The 20,995-nt window shown below is 35.2% G+C and overlaps 1 protein-coding gene across 3 annotated transcripts in view; it reads right to left on the minus strand.

Moving 5' to 3' along the window:
* BTBD9 (BTB domain containing 9) overlaps positions 1-20,995 on the minus strand; it is a 119,607-nt gene that overhangs the window by 87,307 nt on the left and 11,305 nt on the right. For all 3 annotated transcript variants that reach the window (XM_065632816.1, XM_065632817.1, XM_065632818.1), the window contains 2 exons: positions 19,484-19,703; positions 16,494-16,613 (listed from right to left, as the gene is read on the minus strand). In XM_065632816.1, coding sequence (XP_065488888.1) covers positions 16,494-16,613; positions 19,484-19,703 — 340 coding nt within the window. The remainder of the gene's footprint in view (positions 1-16,493; positions 16,614-19,483; positions 19,704-20,995) is intronic.

Here is a 20,995-nt window from a genome sequence, read left to right on the forward strand (position 1 = left end):
AGACATCATGCACAAGAAAATGTAAAGCACAAAAAAATTTCTTTTTTCCCCTTCAGTGATGCTAATTTGTACATATTCCTCTTTTACAACAGGTCTTGCATCATTAAGACGAGACACATTAGTTTATTCCATCTTCATGGAACTTTGGCTCACTCAGTGTAATAGTGTTTTAGCCAACTTTGATGAAACCGCCATCTTAAATAGGCTGAAGCTTATTAATAAGTGAAGAACTGACATGTTTATGCATAACATTCTTGAACCATAAATCAAGATAACTACAAAGTCAACATAAAAGCTCTCCTTAAAAGACTACATGGGTAGAAAAGCTCCACGGTACTTCCAAGTCATTTCTTCTGGCCAACACCTGAAGTAGCACTGACCAATTCTGAAAACCAGAAGTCGCAAACAGAAAGAGCAAAGTGTGGGAGGAAGCAAAACAAAAGACATTCAGAGGACCACAGAAAAAAAACCCTCTTCTCTCCTTTAAAAAGGCCACTAGAAATAGGAAAAACACTGCAGAGAGAAAGAAAAAGCTCAGTCCTGTTCTACCAGCCTGATCCAATGCACCTTGTATAAAGGCATTCTCCATTGTTGGTGACCCCTGTGATGACCTCTGTTTTCTCTTAAGTATTGCAACTACTTCAAGTAATTTTCATGGTAACCACATACAGTTCCTAATTTTAACACCCAAAACAAATTGTTATCTGAACAATTGAAATAAAATACATAATTTACCTCCTTATGCTGATATAATTCACTAGAAGCTAAAATGAACAAAGATATTCAAGTCCAGTTATGCCTGAAAAAGAAAAGAGCATAATTTTCCAGTTTTACAGCTGCTTTCAGAATTCCTCCTGAAGGATTACACTTGGCAGTTACTCGGCTGCAAAATTTTACTTCTATTCCATAGATTTTGAATCCAAACTATTAAATCTATTAGATCAATAGTAATTCCTCCCACCTGCACTTAAGAAATTGATGTAATGACCATAAAATTTTCATACTGAAACACTTCCTTTTTAGGTAATAGAGAACGAATACATTCAACTTTTTCAATTGCATCACGGCAGTTGCACACAATGCAAGCCATGAAGCTACATAATAAGGATTAGATTATGAATTTCACCAAAATGGTAATTTCGAATAAAGCACCACTGAGCTTACTTTAGAATAAAATGGGATAATAGATGTTCTTCAGTGCCTAGGTGCCTTCTTCCCCTCTGCAGCTTTTTTTGGTGGTTTATTTCTGAACAGCTCAAACACTGATCATCCACAGTACAAAATGAGAAAAAGTGTCAAGTTCACAGTAAATATTCAGACAAGATATATTTTAAAAATCAGTTAATCTTTAGACATTTTATAAATGATACACTAGTGAAGTCCTCCAAATACTCAAGAGGCTGGTCAAGAACAGTACTTCCTCTCATTCATCTCACCTCCCATAAAAAATGTTTAATTGCCTTCATCCCAAAACACACAGAACAATGCATCACTCCGAGACATATTTAACTGAGGTCCGGTAGTTGCCAAAGCTAATAGAGAAAACAGGCTGGCCTGGGCAGACACTCAGTTTGCATTTCATGCATTGCTTTAAGCAATCTTCCTTAGCCAGTGATTTGGAGGATTCTTTAACAATAATTCTTGGAAGAAATCTGCACTAAAAAAGCTTATAGTACAGAATAAAATGGTTCCATCAGCTCCACAGTTAGATTACTTTAGACACAAATTAATACTGTGTCTAAAATGCATCTTTTGAGAAATACAATTTAGAAATTTTTATTTAATTCAACAAGCCCAAACTTTTTATTAAAAAAAAAAAGTATGTGATATTTCCAACTTCTAAAAAAAAAAACCTCACAAAACCTGGATTCTCTCCAAAATTCAACTATCTCAGTCACCTTATTTCTGATAACGAGAAATACAAAACAACCACGATACAGAAACAAGCACCAGTAAGATGTAGACTGTCCGTTGCCCCTTGAATAAGAAGCCTAGAATCATCAGCATTTGGAAGACGACTTCCAGAGTCCAGTCTTCTCTCCAGTTTACCAAATACAAACCTAAGTGCTCCTCTGTTAAAGCACTTATGTTTTCTCTTTCACCTTGTAGATGTTTGGTGCACATAAGTTCTAGAAGGTTATTTGAGCAGAGAAGCCATTCTGTCACCTCAATCTCCTATCAACATCCTCTCTACTTCATTTGTACCATTTCTTCCCCCTCGAGTTTAATTAGATGCAATATGCATCTAATTAAACTCAAACCACTGTTTCTGAAAATATCCAGTATTTTTTTGTCCAATATCAATCAAATAGTCATTTTCTAAGCACAGGCCTTCCCTGCACCCTGTCCTTGTACTAACATTCCTCCAAATAAGTATTAATCTCTTCCATCACATGTGTATCTCCAGTTAATAACACGGACACTCCTGACAGAAAACAGTTCCCAAAGGAAAGAGAAATTATTCACATCATTTAGCTACAGGCATTCAACTCCGGGAGCTATGTTGTGGGAATGGTCACCTGACATTCCTCAGCACTACCAGTAAACATAAAAGGGCTCCAATAAAAGGCATTCAAAACACCACATTGAGGTTCATGCTCTCTGTCAAGTCCTGGAAGAGGTTCTCTGCTCTCTATTAAATATATCTGCAATGTGGCAAGATTAGCCTTCTCCAGCCATTTGTGTTACCTTACATTTGCCTCTAGAATTACGTTGCTGTGAAGTCAGCCAATCTTTATCCTTGTCAGATTGTTTCTGTAACATGTTATATGGCTCCATGCTGTAACAAACTTGACAGTAGCGGTCTTCAAACAATTCTTAAGAACTAGAAAAGTAAATACCTAGCAGCATATTTTTCTGCAGAGCATGTATATGTCACATGAAAACTGAAGTGAATACCTGCACTTCTCCAGCATTCACACTGATAAGAAACAGATACAGAAAGAAAGCTGGCTCAAGAGTCTCCTAAATTTTTCATTGAAGTTGTAGTAACAGAGGAATTCTTAGTAATTAACCACTTATGAAAAACATAAAGGAACTAATTTTCAAAGAAGAATGAACTATTGGCATGTATTCTGTCATACTATTACTCTGTAAACCAAATCATGCAAGATAGAATTGAAAAACACACACCTAACATTTTGAGAAGACAATAATTTTCTAGTTCCTTTGCAATGCTCATCAGCAGGACAGAAAGATGTGTCTTCTGAATGATCAAGACACTTTGGCTTTGATTTTCCTTGCCCTCATATAGACGATCAGAAGAGTTTTGGTGGCTGTAGATACCTTCCCTGCTAGTTCGCTTGTGTATCACTACTACGAACCTCACAAGCTCACCTTGCATACAGCACTGTGAAACTTTCAAGGGTCCCTCATTCTCTACATAGTAAGAATGTCAGTGTGTTGTGGAAACAAAGTATTCTAAATATGCTACTGACCCCAAACCTTCTTAGTATAATTATTTCCAGACACCTGTAGGGAAGATCAGTCAGGATAGGACAGTGCCAACAAATGCGCACTCACCAAAGGACTGTAAACAGCTTTCAGTATCTTCCCAGAAATGAGGTCATGCACAGATGATGCAGACGAGGCACAGGTAACTACAAACTTTCCATAATGCAAAGGATAAAAAGGCTTTAACAAGTCTGAAAAAATAAATTTTCTAACAGTGAACAGCAGCTTCTGTTAAAATGATGAATTACATGCTCTTCTGTGTAAATTACATGAGAGTACAGTGAACCCCTTTTCACTGACCGTAATTCAGTATTCAGGAACGTGTCTGACTACTCTTGATGATACGAGGAACATTCTCTTATTACTAATCTGCAGTATGTCAATCTGCACGAAGAGGATAAAATACATTTATAGGTTCTAGTTTCACCCAAGAGTGAATTATTTCAATTTCATTCATTTTCACTCCAAAGAAATAATATAGATTTGCCATACTGAAACAATTTGTTTCCCTTTCATTTACACACTTATCTGTGAAGGCAAAATGAAATATGACACAAGAAGTCATCTCTCTTTGCAGCTGTTATATATGCTTTATAATTTACTACAAACTGGAATCATCAGCAATAATGTCTTCCAGACCTTCACCCTATTTTGATCTACTGAAGTTTTAAAATCAGTTTTCATCGCAACATACATTAAATCCCTCCCTTAAAAAAAGGGAAATGAAATACAACCTGAACGGGAAGAGTATCTATGCATACACATATATATAGTGTTCCACCCATCTAGTTCTCCTACCTATTAAATCAGAATCAAGAATACCCTCATAAAAAAAAAAATAACCCTTACCCTCCAAATAAAACATTAACATCACTAGTTAAACTGAAAAAAAAATTCTTAGATCAATAACAGCTTTCATAAGTACTCATTTTACACAGAAAATTGTCCTGCTACCAAGACTGTAACCAAAATCACAATTATTTTAAAAAGCCAAGATCTGTAGCTCTTACAAGTTGATTTTATCAGATTACAAACCTATTAACATGCACTGAAGAACACAACTGCTCTATGGAAAACACCCTAAGGTACAATCAAGATAGATTGCATACCTTACTACTATGTATTCTAATTTACTCTTACTTTTTTCAAACGTCCAAATGTGAAATTTAAACTCTTAATTTCTAGACTCTAAAAGGCTTGTTACAGAAACAGTAATGTAGTGCTTTCTTTTGAATTAATTGTTCTTTTAAATAAAGCTATTTTTAAACTCCATTATCCAAATTATGCTGGCACAAAAAGAGAGAGGGCATCTGATAAGGTCACATGAAGAAGAACATGTAATGTCAAATCACATGGAAAGTTAGTGTAAATTCCTCTCACACAAATCCCACGCATTTGAAAAATCAAGTCTCTCATGAATTTGAAGAACTTGACTTTTTTTTTCCTAAGGAATTTTCAGGATTTTTCCAATTCAATTGTAACCACTTCAAAACATAACTGCAAAACAAGCAAATTTACCCCTCAACTCTACATAGGAGTGCTTGAAAGAAAATAATTATTTTACCTTCAGAATGTTTCACTCATTTTAAAAGTCTATAGTTCTAGTCACTAACTAAAAATAAATAAATAAATAAAAATAGAAATCCTGCACATTAGTCCTCCCCCCAAAACCAGATTTGCATAATTTGAGAAAATCTCCAGGTGGGTTTAGAGTGATTTTTCTTTTTTTTTTTTGGGGGGTGGGAAGGGAGGGAATTAAAAAAAAAAAAACCCACAACATATTCAATCTTAGCATCTAAAGTATATCAGAGAATTAATCTTTGTAAACAGTGCATCACTTTCAACCCAAAGTAATAATAGTGTTAAATCTTGCTTTTTAAAGCTTTAACATAAGAGTTGAACAAAACCTCAAGTCTCTTGTGAGTCATGTAGTTAGTCAAGGAACTGCGAAAGACAAAAGCATTCATTTGCAAAACACTGTCAATATCAAGAAAAGAAGAATCATGAGATCTATACTCTTGCTTCTAAGTAGCCTGGGAGCTAACAAGCCTCAGTTCTGCACATGAAAGTCAGTTTTTCAGGGGCAGCCAAATGCCAGGGAATCACTGAAATACTGCAGGCGGTTGGGAAGGGTGCTGCCAACAAAGCAGAGGGATGTTCTGTCTCTACCAGTTTGGTGTGCCCGTATCTCTAGTGCTCATGTACAGTTCTGGTCTCCACACCTGAAGGAGCACACAGCAGAGTCACAGAAGATAGAGAGATCACCTAAAATCATAAAAGCAACAGAGCAGATGGAACCAAAGAGGAGATGGCTGAGGGGGCTATGCTTGACATTCACAAAATCTTGGTAAGAGTGAAAAAGGTGAATGCAGTGTTGTTATTCACCAGATCCCATAATACTGGAACGACAAGACACTAGTAAAAGAATCATCTAAACAGATAAAGCAACTTTCTTCATGCAGTGGCTAATGAGCTTTTGGAATTGGCTGCCACTAGGAGCTGTGAAAGCAGCCAGGAACAGCCCAGTCAGAGAAGGACCTTGGACAAATAAATGTACAAGAAATCTCAGAACTCCTACTAACAGGATGGGTAGAAGAATAAGGAGAAGGGCAGCCAGAGAGAGGCCGGACTCCCAGGCTCCCCCTGACCAGCACCTCCTGCTCTCAGGGTCCCAGGCAGGACACAGGGCCAGGGGCTGCTGATCAGACTCAGCAGGCACTTAGGTTGTTAATGAGAATCCAGCCTGATTAGCCAACTTTGCAATTTGCCATTAAAAGAGACAGGATAATTGAGCTGAACAGAATACAGATTTAGAAATCGATATTTAATACACCTTCCATCACTGCTGTTATTCCCCAACACAAACAACAAAGAAAATGGCATGAAGTAATGAAGCCACCACTTTACTGATCACTAATGACGCTACTTACAATATCTTTATTACATCTCCAGCGGGGAAATATTTGTCCCAATCTTACAAATGAAAAACAAGCATAAAAGTATAAAGCTGTAAAAATTGCTTTGTGATAAAAATCAAAACCCAAATGCAGAATCTAGTGTTTTTGCAAAGATCACTCCTCGTCTCTTTTACAAGCTACTACAAATTATAAACTAACTGCTTCCAGTAGCAGCCTAAAAAGGATAAATAACGTGGTATTCCTGTAATTATCCCTACTGTAAAAATTACTACCTTTTAAAACCTTTTTTTCACTTGCATTGAGATTTTTTTTCCCAAACATACTGTATTTCCTCTGCGTGATCTTTTTTTCCATTGCTTTCTTTCCTTCACTCACTCATTTTTGTCAGTTGAAGATGGTTATGCAAACTTCCACAACGTCTTATTACCTATAAATTTGATTCACGATAGCGCCTAATGTGTTAATTTTTATTTACTGGTCTTTTCAGCTTGATTTTTCATTTTTCAACTGTTTATGTCCTATCTTCTCTCATATTACCGGGGAATATTCCTTTCATGGAACAGAAAGCCATTTAAAAATTGCATCAAATGGAACCATCAGCCTAATCCTCCCTATTGAAATTGAGATGAGAAAGAGTAAGCACAGTCCAAGCTCAAGAAGCTCAAATGCAACATCAGGAGTAAAAAGAACATTGAACAAAAGAGCTTACTTTATGGGTCTCCCATTCATACACTGATTTATACCTTTAAAAAGTGCTACACGGAAGATAATTCGAGGTTTGTGAACAAAAAAATCAAGCTTAACCACAGACAAATTTGCTTTACTATGATGTTTTTAATGTCATCCAAATCACAACTGAGATTGGCCTCCTGTTAGTTGACAAATACCTTTATAAACTTAGAAACTTAAAAGTGAATCCATACAAGTGTATTATTTGGGTTTATGTATACAATTTGAGTATTTGTAATGTGTAAGTGTGGTACAGTGCTTCAGATACAAAGCAACAAACTATGCTTGTTATCTGCTGTGAAACAGGGAAAAAGAGAAATGCTTTACACGATGACATCAAACAACTTCAACAGATAGCCATCACTGATCAACAAACCAAAATAAACCAGAATTCTTATGAATTTAGCAAAATAAGATTTCCTTTAGCCTATCTTTGTAAATATATATGGCAAGTTTGCACAGTTAATTCTACCTCTTGGAGTGTAACAGAAATCACAGGAGAGGGTTTAAAGAAAAAGAGTGTTGAAAATGCCTTTTCAATACAGATTTGTCTTCTGCAACATTAACTTTAAAATATAACTTGCTGTATTATTATTATTAACAATTTGATAATTTAGTGTTTAGGTGTATCTTTATGTATAACTCTCAAGCTGAATAACTACTGATAATTTTCACCAACGTCAGATCTCTTTTATGAGGTGAAACCACATGAATATAGACCTAGAAACAACTTAATGTTTAAGAAACTTGCAATAAGTACATTAAAATTCAGAATATGCAGAAATTCAAACCATACTAAAAAAATAGCTATTATGTCAAACATGAGAAATACATAATCTAGATGTCTTGAAAAGTTAATAGTTTCTTCTAGTGTTTAAACCAAAGAATAAGAAAACAATATACTATACTTTTTATAATTCAAATCCAACAAACTCGATTGGCAGACTCTCACATTTCTTAAGTATTTCTATACAAGCCATACTGACTCCTCTACACACACTTTTTCAGACAAATATTCATTTTCAGGGGATGAGCTGTCTGGCAGGTTGTCATCAACAGCTTAAATGCACAGTAGCTTTTTTGCTTTTCCTCAAAGTTACGCTAGGCTCTTTAGGTTAGGATAACTGAAATTGCTATGGCAGAGACAGAGAAGGAATTTGAGAAAAGCAGCCTTCATAAAGTTCCCGATGAAAAACTGTTATTGATTATACCTGTAGAGAAGTGAGCTTCTGTATGACTAGAACCACATTTAGAGCTGAAATTAGAAATGTAAGCTTAAGATCAAAAGTATACATAACCCTAAATGAAGAAAGGGATCTTTTAAATCAATACTCAGATCCTGATCCAAAAGCTTTCTTGATCCTGTGTAGATGATCTGCATTGTTTGAAAAATCTGAGACTATCACCTTATTTTGGGAAAAGAAAAAAATGCCAGACTGAACACATACTGGAAAAAAGATATTTAATCACTGAAAGATAGAAAGATGACCAAGCTGCACATAGCCACTAAAATGGAGACTTCAGGAAATCATTTCCTTGGATTTAACGAAGTTAAAAAGCAAGGTATTGGAAGCATGCCAATAAAGATTCCTCAATATGATCAACTTCTAAACAATCAAAAACCAAACAAAAAACCAACCCCCCCACCTGCATACAAACAGTGAAAACTGATTTGTGAAAATAACGTCAGTGAAAACCCTCAAAGCTCTGGAGTGACATTACAAAAACATTAAGAAAAAGCAATTTTGAAATACAAGCCAAAATCATTTTTACTTATCTCTGGACACTACATTATCACTGTATTACATACAATATTAGAATTTGGAAAAGATTTTAAGATTTCAGTTTTCCAGAAATGAGGAAAAGCTAATTTGTATTGTGCAGAAAGGTTTATTTGTTTTGGTTGGGGTTTTGTTTTTCTTTTCCCTAAACTCTGAAACATCAGCAGTTCTGCACAGTTAGAAATAAAATATTTATACAACAGTCAATGCTTCCCACAGCACAATACAAATAAAATAACTAATCAACATGTTGCCTATGCAACCATTTGTATTTCTCAAGTGCGGTAACTAAGGTTAAGATGGTTTCAGTTTAATCATTCCATTTGCAAGAAGTCCTTTTATAAGGATATTAGTGACTCAGTGATGAAAAATTTTTCAAATGCTTTTCAGACTGACTGAAGGCCTCACCAGAGCTCCTGCCAGCAACTCTTAATCTATGTGCTTCAATTAGGTCAGTGATATAGTTGAGTTGCACTTTAAGTTGGAACAGATGTTCAAAAGCCTCTTTCAGATGTCTCTGTGCCTTTTCTAAACACCGCTGTTCTCCACTGGGGAGAAAGCAGAATTACTTGCTTTACAAAGCTGGTGCTCAATTAGAACAGCAGACATGGCTTTCTTCTCAGTTGAAGCACCTGGGACGGTGTTTCAACTGCTTTTTTCTCAAGAGTTAACTCTTCTCTTTTTCAACATCTTAAACTGAACCATATTCAGAACATCTTTTGGCAAATGATTATTACTAAGTTCCACCAAGCACAGGAAAACTGCAAAATGGGTATCTACTACCACTGGCCAGGGAAGTGGTGGAGTCACCATCCCTGGAGGTGTTTAAAAGGCATTTAGACGAGGTTCTTAGGGACATGGTTTAGTGCTAGAGTTAGGTTATGGTTTGACTCTATGATCCTGAGGGTCTCTTCCAATTGAAATGATTCTGTGATTCTATAAGGATGTCCAAGACCTACTGGTAAGGCTAAAAGTGAGACATTGCTGTTTCATGTGGAAAGAAAAATAAATAAAATGATTGTACCATCACCAGTATAAAGCACAGGTATCTGAGGCTGCCTGACCAAGAAGACAATTAAAGAAAAAAAATGTTATCTAGCCTGTACTTAAAAATCACATCTGTTCATGTGTCACTACCTGCAAAATAATTGTGCACAACTAATAACCTTTCTTAGTTTAGAACTGTGCTAGTACTGAAACATTTACTCTTATTACATTTTGCTTTTTTCAGTGCTCAGGAGTCAGGCTCTACAATTTAATTTATCTCCACTCAGGCAGAGGATTATAAACGGTGTGATCATTAGTAGCAAAAACTGCTGGAGCATTGAACAAAAAAAATCACCCAGTATCATCAATGCTTAATAAAAGGAAAGGCAAGAAATTCTCTCCACACTGATAAATACATTTAATACACGAATGCACCTTCTAAAGTAAAAACAATTACATACCACAATTTCTATAGCAGCCAAGCACTTTAAGGGAAACACGGAGCATTTAGACATATTATACCACTACTAATTCTACGTAGTAGTAGGAGAAAACCTCAACATTTTTCAAGTTAAAACAAATTTTTGAAAAGGGAAAAAATAATATGCTTAAATAATTTCCCACATTTATAGCATTATCAGATCTTTTAATAGAAACATGCTTTAGGACCAAAAGTTTATGGAGTAGTAATTAATTAATATTTCCCTTTGATTAGCCACAGTATAATGTCTCAAGAAGAGATAAGAAAATAGTAACAAATGCAGATAAAAATTGACCCCTTCCCCCTTTCATCATCTTTGTGAAATTCTGGTATTAGTGACAAAATAGCATTACATTTCAAACCATAAATTGTTCTCGTTAAGCAAACACTTCTCCAATTAAAACTCAGAATCATCCAATGTCAGATGAGACATGGAAAATATAGCAAAACCAGCAAACAATAATGATTCCGTAAATCTGGAAAGTTTAGTACACAAGCTCAACATGCACTATGAATAACAGCTAAACATTAAGTCTTCTAAACTTTTATCATAGTGACACCTTGTGGCTACTTTTGACTTATGTTGAGACTTCTCAAAATACTTCATTTTCTTGTAATTGCTTTAATGAACTTCTTCAAAATTTGTGGTCCAGGGCAAAATAAAAAGATGGAAGCCACAAAAAAAAAAAAGTGAGAAGGATAAAACAGAAAACAGCATTGCCTGTTCAAAGACCTTTAGAGATATTAACATTCACTTAATGTATTTCCACTTTTTTATCCTGAAAAGAGAGCTGTGGCTTAAAAATCTCAGCTCTGCTTATCTTAATTTTTTTTTAATGAACTATTGTTGCTTACCCGTACTCAAACTGATATCCACATGAAAAATAACCTACAAGCAGCTCTTCTATGATTTTTATCACTGATTTCTTAAAACACAACACAATCCAACATTGTCACGACTATGGACTGAGTAGGTGCTATGGAAGACAGAGTTAACTTTTTAATATCATCAGGAAGATGGTGTTCGTTTTTTCAGTTTAATGACAGGGTATGCAGCTGGCTTAATTAACAAACACATACTAAAAATACTTGGAAATAGGAAAGGAAAACATTCACTCCAAAAATTGGTAATAAACCACAGAAGGATAATAAACACACAAGCATTCTCTTCCACATTGCCTATGAAAAGAGGAAGCTGGAGTAACTATGAATCTGACACTTGTTCCTAACTGACAGAAACCTGCTTACATGACTATTTTCTGTCTCCCGTCTTCCATGTAAATAAAGTCTTCAGCTCTACATGAAAACTGCTATACGAATGCAAACAATGAAACTAGGACCAAAAGAAATGGAAAAAAAAATACAGTACCACTTTAAAAAAGAAAAAATTGCCCTGTAAACCCTCTCTCTTATTTGCTTTTTCTGCATAGTATATGGCTGTTCAATTTTTAAAGGTGGTGGAATAACATCATCTAAAATATTTAAAGCAAAAATTAAAAGTCTAAAATACAATTATGTCAATAAAAAGCCCAGGTATAATACGTAGTTTTTTCTCTTATTAAAAAAAAAACCCCAAACAAACACCACAAAAACCCCCAAAAACCAAAAAACAAAACCACCTCAAAATACAGCAACACCCTCCCACCTGTTATACTAAGCTTCGACACCTAAGAATTAATCTTCCTTGTACAAATCAGCTTGTGTATCTGAATCAGGGATTAAATCCTACAAAACACAAATAAATAATTGTCTTTGTGTGAGGAAGCATAAACAATCTTCACATCTCCTTTTCATTACAGAATTGCAGAGTCTTTGGTCACTGCCCTTCCATTTTTCATACATTAATCTAGATAAAGTCTATGGCTGGCAAACGGTATCTGAACCTATTGAAACAGACTGGAGCCCACAAGGAACACGAAGAAGGGAAGAGTGTAGAGTCACATTGCTTACTTGATTCTGCCTAATCAGTTTGGATGGCTTGGTACATGCTTTGCCCAGTACAAATTATCTTTCATGGGAAGTACAATAATGCCGCTAACTCTAACACTGCTGCAAACACTACACAATGCTCCATATATTAAAAAAAAAAGTCATGATACACACTATGACACTCATAATACAATAAATTACTTGTTAAGGAGACTGAACTGGTCTTAATTTATTGTGGTATAAATTACTTGTTTTATTTAACAACTAAATGCCAGAAGGTTGCATTTTTTTCCATCCAGCTAGTGTGAGAAACGCATTGATTGTGGATTTGAAAAAGGATAGATTAAAAGTGAAGGCTTTTCAAAAAAAAAAAACCCACCTTTACACATGCAAACAGAATATACACACCATCAATTTTTATGTCTATGGAAATGTTTGAACAGCTTCTTAAAACTCAGGTGAACACATTAGTTCAGCCCTTGACAGCTCTCACCTTGCATAAGTAATATTTATGTGAAAGGTAACTCAAAAAGGCAACTAACCTTGCCTAATGTTACAGGGCTCATATTCTCTTTATAATCTATATTTGAACAATTGCTCTAGTGTATCAGACACAAAGAGGCTGTCCTTCAACAACATGTAGAGAATCTGGCATGTTCTACTCCCTTGCTTTGAAAAGAGATGCCTAGATAAAAAACACAGCAAATAACTCTAGTCTTCAATTCTCTGTTACTACTGAAGAATTTATCCTATACAGTGATGCCATAAAGCACTCTGAACTAAAATCAACTAAAAAACCACCACCACTACCACCACCAAAAAACCCCACAAAACACATCACCACCACCTATCTCAAATCTCTACCAGTAAGAAACTGTACTGTGAAAAGATATTTAGTCCAGAATCTTCCACTGACAATGCACATATACCTTTAAAAAAATTGCTGCATGGTTCCCTAAGTGGTCGTTTGCAAAGATATTATTATCTGCATGACTAAGACAAAAGGGGAATAAATGTTAAAATTAATGGCAAGAACACAGAGCAAAGCATGATACTTGCATTCTTCAGTACTCCTGTTGTCCATGAATAGGAAAATTTTGGCAGTGGAACTTGTCAGACTGACTCAAGAGTACAGAGCGGAAGTAGTGTTGAGCAATATGAAAACATAAGTAGTTTGGGATGTAAAGAATGTATTAATTGACCTAGTGCTAATATATGTGAGTGATGAGTTGGATTACAGTCTTCCTTTAAAAATGGGGCAGGCATTTTCATTCTGAAATGAAATAAATGCTTTTTGTTTTGTTGTTTGTTGTTGTTGTATTTTGGGGTTTTTTGGTTTTTGGGTTTTTTTCATTATTTGCTGATAATCTGATAATATCTTTCTGGACAGAGAATATAAAACACTTAAAACATATCTGCCCTTTGACAAGCATGCATAACATCTGTAAAAACAATATCTAGTCTTAAAAGAATACATTCTGACAATCTCATATTAGTTCATATTTTTAATCTGTGCTAACAACACTGGATATCATATCTTTTTAGACAAAAAGCTGCTATGTATTTTAGGATTTCTGTTTTGTGTATGTTAGTATCCTAAATATAACCAGTTTAACTCATTTAAGTAAACAAAACCACTTCAAATACATAATCACAAAACCGCAAAATTAGAAACAGAAAAAAAGCCTAGTCCTCCTTGATTACTTCTTTCTATACAGCATATTAATTACAAGACAGATAAATCAAAGTCTCAAATACTAATATGTATGTGTACGTGGCCTCCCTCACCCAAAACCTCTCTTCTGGAGGTCAGCTGGTCCAAACCCCTCATTAAAGCAGAGCCAACCATCAAGTTGAACCTATTTATATTAAAGCAAATAAATAAATACAAAGATCTTGAAGTGGAGCTCCTAAAAAAATTGTCATCAATTGTAGGTCTCTTAATTACATATATAATAGCTTTTTCTTATTATTTACAGGAAAAATACATAAAAAGAACAGTAAACTATAGTCACAGTACTTTTATTTTTGACTAGCAAATGCACTCTTTATATAACATAGGCGACAATTCACTGATGTACAGACAAATTACAGAACAGCCTTATCTAAACTACCCTGAATTATCATGTTGACCCACAACTGGGAACTCACATTGCCTTAAGGTTATTGCTCCTTAACAACAAGTACTCATAAATTTATGCTGCTACATCATTTTCTCTTTAGCTCTTTCACTTGCTCTTCAAATCAGATACACACCTCCAGGGAATTCCACACCACTCTGTGGATATGATAATGAGGAACAGAGATTTATAGAAAATAACAGGTTTACTGGGGATCATGGAGCAGAACAGGAAAAATAAGAGGCATGAGGACTATGTGATAGGGAAAACTGTGCTGTAGTTACCTGGACAACTGTATACTTCAACTATCTGCTAAAATAAAACTGCAAGGTGGAGGTTTCCACGTGTGCTTGTGCACGCATTTAAGCAAACAACATATAGCTATGCATAAAGAAACACCACATGAAATTAACTCCCTCCTGATACTAGGCTTGTCCAATAGAGGGCAAGTCACAAAGGATTAAGAGATCAGAGAGCCAGAAAATACAAGAGGTCCTTTTGTGCCAAAATATGAGTAAGGTACTACCTAAAACCTTGGAATAACGTTCTCCTCTTCACTCTTGCCTCAGTGCACTTTCAGGCAAGGTTAAAAAAAGTCTTTGCCAAAACAGGGCAATAATGCTCTCAAAACATGGCACAGACACACGTAAAGGTAAAGACAGCTGAGGGAGAGGATGACAAGCAAATAAACTGATACTGAATTAGAAAAATCTCTTTTGGACAAGTCTTTGGATGAGGACAAAGAATGGCTGCCCTTTTGAAAGAATATCAAGGGAAGTCCTGCCATAACATCCTAGATCTCTTCAAATCTTCTTGCCAGTATGACGGAAGCAAAAAAGCTGTGCTTACTAAAAATCTGTCCACTTTGCACCAAGTTAAGGTCACACACGCACACCAAAATATCCCCAGGAAACGTACAACACCTATAAACTCCATGAGGCATTGCATTATTGCTAGACGATTTATTACAGACACCTTGAAGAAAAAAATTATCAGATTTGCACACAAACTAGAGGACAGCACCAGCCATTTCAGAAAAATAGTAAAATCAGAATCATAAAACTTGCAGGGAAAAGGTGAAAACGCATTTCTTTATATCAGGAAAAATAACTTTCAAGTCCGTTACATTCAGGATGAACTTACTAAGAGGACAGGGAGCCTGAGAGAAGAGTTATCTGAGAAGGAGAGACACACAAGTGACCCACCAGACACTGCTGGCAAAGAGTTGTAGTCCATGTGGACAATCTCATGTTGCAGAGCAGTAAAGATCAGAGAAAGAGTCATTCTTTGGAGAAAATAAAGCACTTTCCCTCCTTGGGGATGCCAAGAATTGCTGTGCTGATTAAAAAGTGTGTGTCTACAGAATAATTCTTAAAATGTAGGGCATTTCCTTTTTCGGTCTATGACCCAAAATCTCATTATGGTAACATCCGCAATCTACAAATTGTTGCCTCTCTATCAATGAGCTCGATTCAGCTTTTGCATAAAATAGCTTCACTGTGATCATAAGCTCTTCCCAGAATTCCCAGCATTTACAGTAAAAAGACATCATCACCTTAACAACAATTAAACCCATCTGGCTGCTTTGGTTTACACAATGCATTGCTCAAACCTCCTTAGTCCTAATTCTCCCCTTTCTCTCTCTCACAACTGCCTAAAACACTTTTTCAATGCAACAGCAGAAAAAATATAAAATATATAAAAACACATGTCCAAGTTGTACAGCAAGTATGTAAAAACATTTTAAACATTTTGGCAGTCGAGGAATGATGTTTACTACTGACTGAAAAAAAATAAATCAGCTGCAAAAGGAAAAGTGAGTACAACTCAAAAAGTAAAGAACAGATAAAGAGATACAGAGTTCAAGATGGAAGCAAGAGAGTTTTCAAAACAGGAGGTCTGCAATTTATCACCTATATTTACATTTAAAAAGCAACCACCAAGATAGACAAATTTAATTTTTTTAAGATAGCAGATGAAAGTTGCGTATATCATACATTATCAAAACTCATAATGCAAGGGCAAAATCCAGCAACTTATTCTGGTGTCTACATTATTTAATGATAGCCATGCAACATGACATGGATGAACTAACCTGCAGACACGGGCAGGAAAATAGAGGTTCTGCCAGGATCGACAGAGGTATTTTGAGTGATCAATAACCCGAATCCAGTCTAACTCATCCATGGACACCTCAATGTAGTAGGAATAAGACCTATGGATTGTCAAAAAACACTGGTTAAAATACAAGCAGCCACATCTTGGGTATTAAATCTTACACTTTCTCTGGATTTTCAGTTGTGCTGAAAATAAGGCTATTTGTTCCTACCCACAGACCTGTATCTAAGATATCTAAAATTAATTTATCAACTTTGAAAGGTAATGCAGAGTCTTCAAGATGTCAATTGCATAATCAGTTCTCACATTCACACCAACCAGATGTGTAATATTCGCAACCCATATAAATACACGGTGTTTTAGCAACATTATTATTACTAGCCCATGTGTACTCCGCCAAACTAGCATCCAGCATTTTAGAGTTTCAGCAGTTTGGATACAAAACTTACTGTCTGCCCTCTGTGTGGTGAGAATTTAGGGATTCTCACATCACCATCACTAGAATAATGTAAATTTGTAGCCAATATACAACATGCTGGGTTTTTTGTTTCTGAAGGTACCAAGCAAACAAAAATTATCTCAAAAATACAGTCCCATTATCATACACAACACAATGCCTTTTATTTTCTTAAGGATAGCATGCTTTTTGCAGAGGTAATTTGGACAGCTAGTCTCCTAAGCATGTTTATATCCACAATTCATCTGTTAATAACACCTCTAAACTAGAGGTGCAAAACACATCTGTTAGTTTGCATTTGGTTCTGTTAATAACGTACATTATCTATATAAAGATATTCAACAAACCAGAGCTTCGGAGAGACAGTTAAAATAAATGAGTAGTTTAAAAAGATGTCCACCATGCGCTCGTACAGTTGCTAAACCATCTATTTTGGAGACATTATTCACGTATCCCATGAGAAAGATGCAGATAAGTGGCTGGCAATTCTTAGACTAAAAGAGTATATAAGTTGGAAAGGATCTCTAGAAAAAGCAAGGACAATCTTAGAGCAAGATCCTTAAGGTCCTGGCTGGTAAAGTTCTGCATACCTCCAAGGACTGATATCCATAACCTCTCTGGGCAAACTTTGCCTACATTCAACTACCCCATTATCAATTATTTTCCTAATATTTACCAGGAACTTATCTTGCTGCTTTTGCCCACTGCTCTTTGCCCTCTCAGCACACAGCTGTTAGAGGACTCTGGCCCTGCGTTCTCTATATTCTTTGACTAAATATGTGAAGACAGCAATAAGTTCCCCCTTGTACTGAGGAGCCCACAGCTGGACAAAAGTAGCCCAAATACTTTGTTTTCCATTTATCTTAGATAGTTGAGCTACTGGAGGCGGGGTGAACCTGACAATTTGGGCACTATACCTGATACAAAGCAAAAGAAAGTCCAATAGCAAACTTTCTGGAGAAAAACAAAAAAAGTCAGGATGATGCATAAATGAGATTCTAAACCAATGTACCCACAGCAATTTATGAAGACAAAAAACTCTGGAGTAGAAGTCCATCTTGTCTGGTATTCTGCCACCAAAAAAGATTTGTTCTACAAATTTCAGAGGAAGGGCAAAAGACACCAAGCAACATATTACTGTTTAATAAGTTGTCCTAAGGATAACGGGTTTTCTCTACGTTTCTACAGCTGCTGGGTTTTGCCTTGCAGATGAGGGTCATTTTTCTAAAAATTGCTAGAGAACGCTTCATTATATGTCTTCAATACTTTTTCGAATGTTATAAAATTGGTTGATAATTGGTTTATAAACTGGGTTGATCTTCTGGGACAAGTAGTGTAATATTGTATGAAGTAGTTCCTTGTACTTTCAAAGTTTTACTTTTCAATCTTTCCAAAAGGAATAGAAGAAAAGCATAAATTTCAGTTGAACTGAATGTGAAGAACTTACTTGAAAAAATTAAATAGCTAAAAATTAATGCAGTTTGTTTTGAATGATTAATAACTGTAAATCATATTTTTAAAATAAGTTAATTTACAAAAATAAAAATCAATAAAACATTAGTACACGGTGTTGTAAAATAGCACATATCTTAGTTAACAAAACAAAATGCAACTGTTTCGCAATTTTAAACTATTAGTCTGGAAGCAATATAAAATTAAACTTTTATCAGAAAGGTAATAATGTGTTAAAAGTATAAGTAGCTTGTTTTATTGTTTTTCATAGAAAATTGCTTATGAATATCTGCATGAGCTGTGTACTAAACTGTAAAAATCTTTGTCATGCCAAGTTATAAAATTAATATACTCAATTTGTCAGATAAAAAGAACCTTGCAATTTTCCTACTTAAGCAGTCACTCAGTTGTTAAAATATGCGTAATTTAATCTTTCATGCATTCCATAATAATACAAAGCAGCTGAGCATAAATTGGCTAAGTCATCCAAGATAGTTCATACTTCACCAGTCTCACCAAGAAGTGGCTTCTAATAACTGCTGTAGTTAGCTGGTAATTCACTAAATAAATTTTACTATCTCCAAATTATTAGCAAAGTGTGTTATTTCTTAACAATTTTGATATATTGAAAAAAATCTGAATAAACATTCCTTCAATGTTTGGAATGTAAATACGTAAAAAATACGGTTTCTGCAAAAGAACTAGAATATTCTTTTTCAAACTGAAATAAAAGCAGCTGAAAACTAAGTGGCAAATAGAAAACAATTATAACAATTTAAATTATGTAAACTTGCATTATTAATATAAACTATTTAATGAAGACACAAAAAATACTCTGAAATATTATGAGGTAGATTACTATCATAGAGATGATCTGGTGTGTAAGCAGCCAAAACTGCATTTAAAAAACAGGGTTTTTAAAAATAACTATTTTCATTGTCATCTCCAACACTGTATTATGCTGTTTCTACAAAATATTTAATGAATATTTTGCACTGATATATTACCACTGGTACAAAATGCATTACTTTCCCTATTTACATGAACTTGGCACCTACCGACTATCTCTGTCCCACAGGAGTATTCGTATGTGGTTGATTATTGACGGCTGGCCTAGTTTGATTTCAATTCCAGAACGGCAGTCATCATCGATCGGGTGTCGAGAGAAGCCATGATCCAAGTCATAGTTCTGAGTATCCCCATCTAATAAAGCGGACTTCAGCTCCCCTTTTACAACCTGCGCTCCATACTTCATTGTTGCAATATTTTCCCCTGGTACTATGAAGAGAAGGAAATAATTGCTTAGTTTTTACACTCTCATACTGCAGATTAGATGTTCTAAACGTCAGCTGTATTAGGTCAGAACAAAGAATTATTGCCAGCATCCTTTTTTGGCCATGACCACACGCTCAAGGAAAAACAAAAGTAGAAAAAGAGAAGTATTTTAGAAATTTTCCTTCTTCCATCTCATTTGATACCCCTAAGGCCTTTTATCATAATATGTAGTGATAATTTACTAGTATGTAGCATCTATGTTCTCAGTCCCCTTCACGATTTTACAGAATTCTATTGAACCTTTCTCATTCAATCATCACTTTCCTCCTGGTTTTAAAGGTTTGGTCTATTCAAGTCTCTCTTTGTGATCACTCTCTCACCATACCTCTAATAATTTTTTGCCCTTTCAGATTTTTTTTTGTTCTAATTTCAACTGGAGGTTTTTTGGTTTGAAGTGGAAGGAAACTAAAAATCCCATGAAAAGTTCAAGATGTGGATGCATCGTGCATTTGCAGAGTGGTATATAGGGTGATATAGCTATACAAGCTATTTTGACAGCTATACAAGCTTCCAGTATTCTGCAAAGCTAAACAAACCTGAGTGAAATGGGAAATTTTGGCTACTAGAGCTCTGAAGTGACATGGTAAAGCAAGGTCTTTTTGCCACCACTTAACAGGAATAAACTTGTTATATCCTACGAGCAGATCTTCCATCAAGATAACTGGGGATAATGATCCCTAACTCCAACTACGAAACAATACACTGATGAACCACCCTGTTAAAAAGGCATTTTGAACAGTCTTGTTTGAGGACAGGTCTATAAAACATGATCTGAAAGCTAAATGATGAAAATCTGCCCCTTAACCATTCAGGCAGGTTGGCAAGAGAAGTATGGATTTTAACAGGACATTAAGTTTAACATATAAAGAACATAATTTGAAGTGGTGGAATTTTAACTGCATTGTAGTACTACTACATAAAAACATCAAATGCACAACTATGAAATTGCAATGTTTCCACAAACAGCAGTAGTCCCAAGAGCCTGAACTAGTACTAAAACAACACAGAAATTCAATTCTATAAAAAGCTGTAATTCTGACAAAGCTAGAAATTTTGAGATTAGGCGTCTATTATTATTGAGACATAAATAGGGAGAAAAAAAGTCAGAAAACACTGCACTGCCAATAGAATGTCTTACATGACAAGACTTTTACAATATCCTAATATTAACTCCTGTGTTTAAATATTAAATCTGTAACTTCTAAGAGAGAACAAAGGGGAGATGCAGTTCTGAG

This window comes from Caloenas nicobarica, chromosome 3 (genome assembly GCF_036013445.1).
Source record: "Caloenas nicobarica isolate bCalNic1 chromosome 3, bCalNic1.hap1, whole genome shotgun sequence".
Classification (NCBI taxonomy): Eukaryota; Metazoa; Chordata; class Aves; order Columbiformes; family Columbidae; genus Caloenas; species Caloenas nicobarica.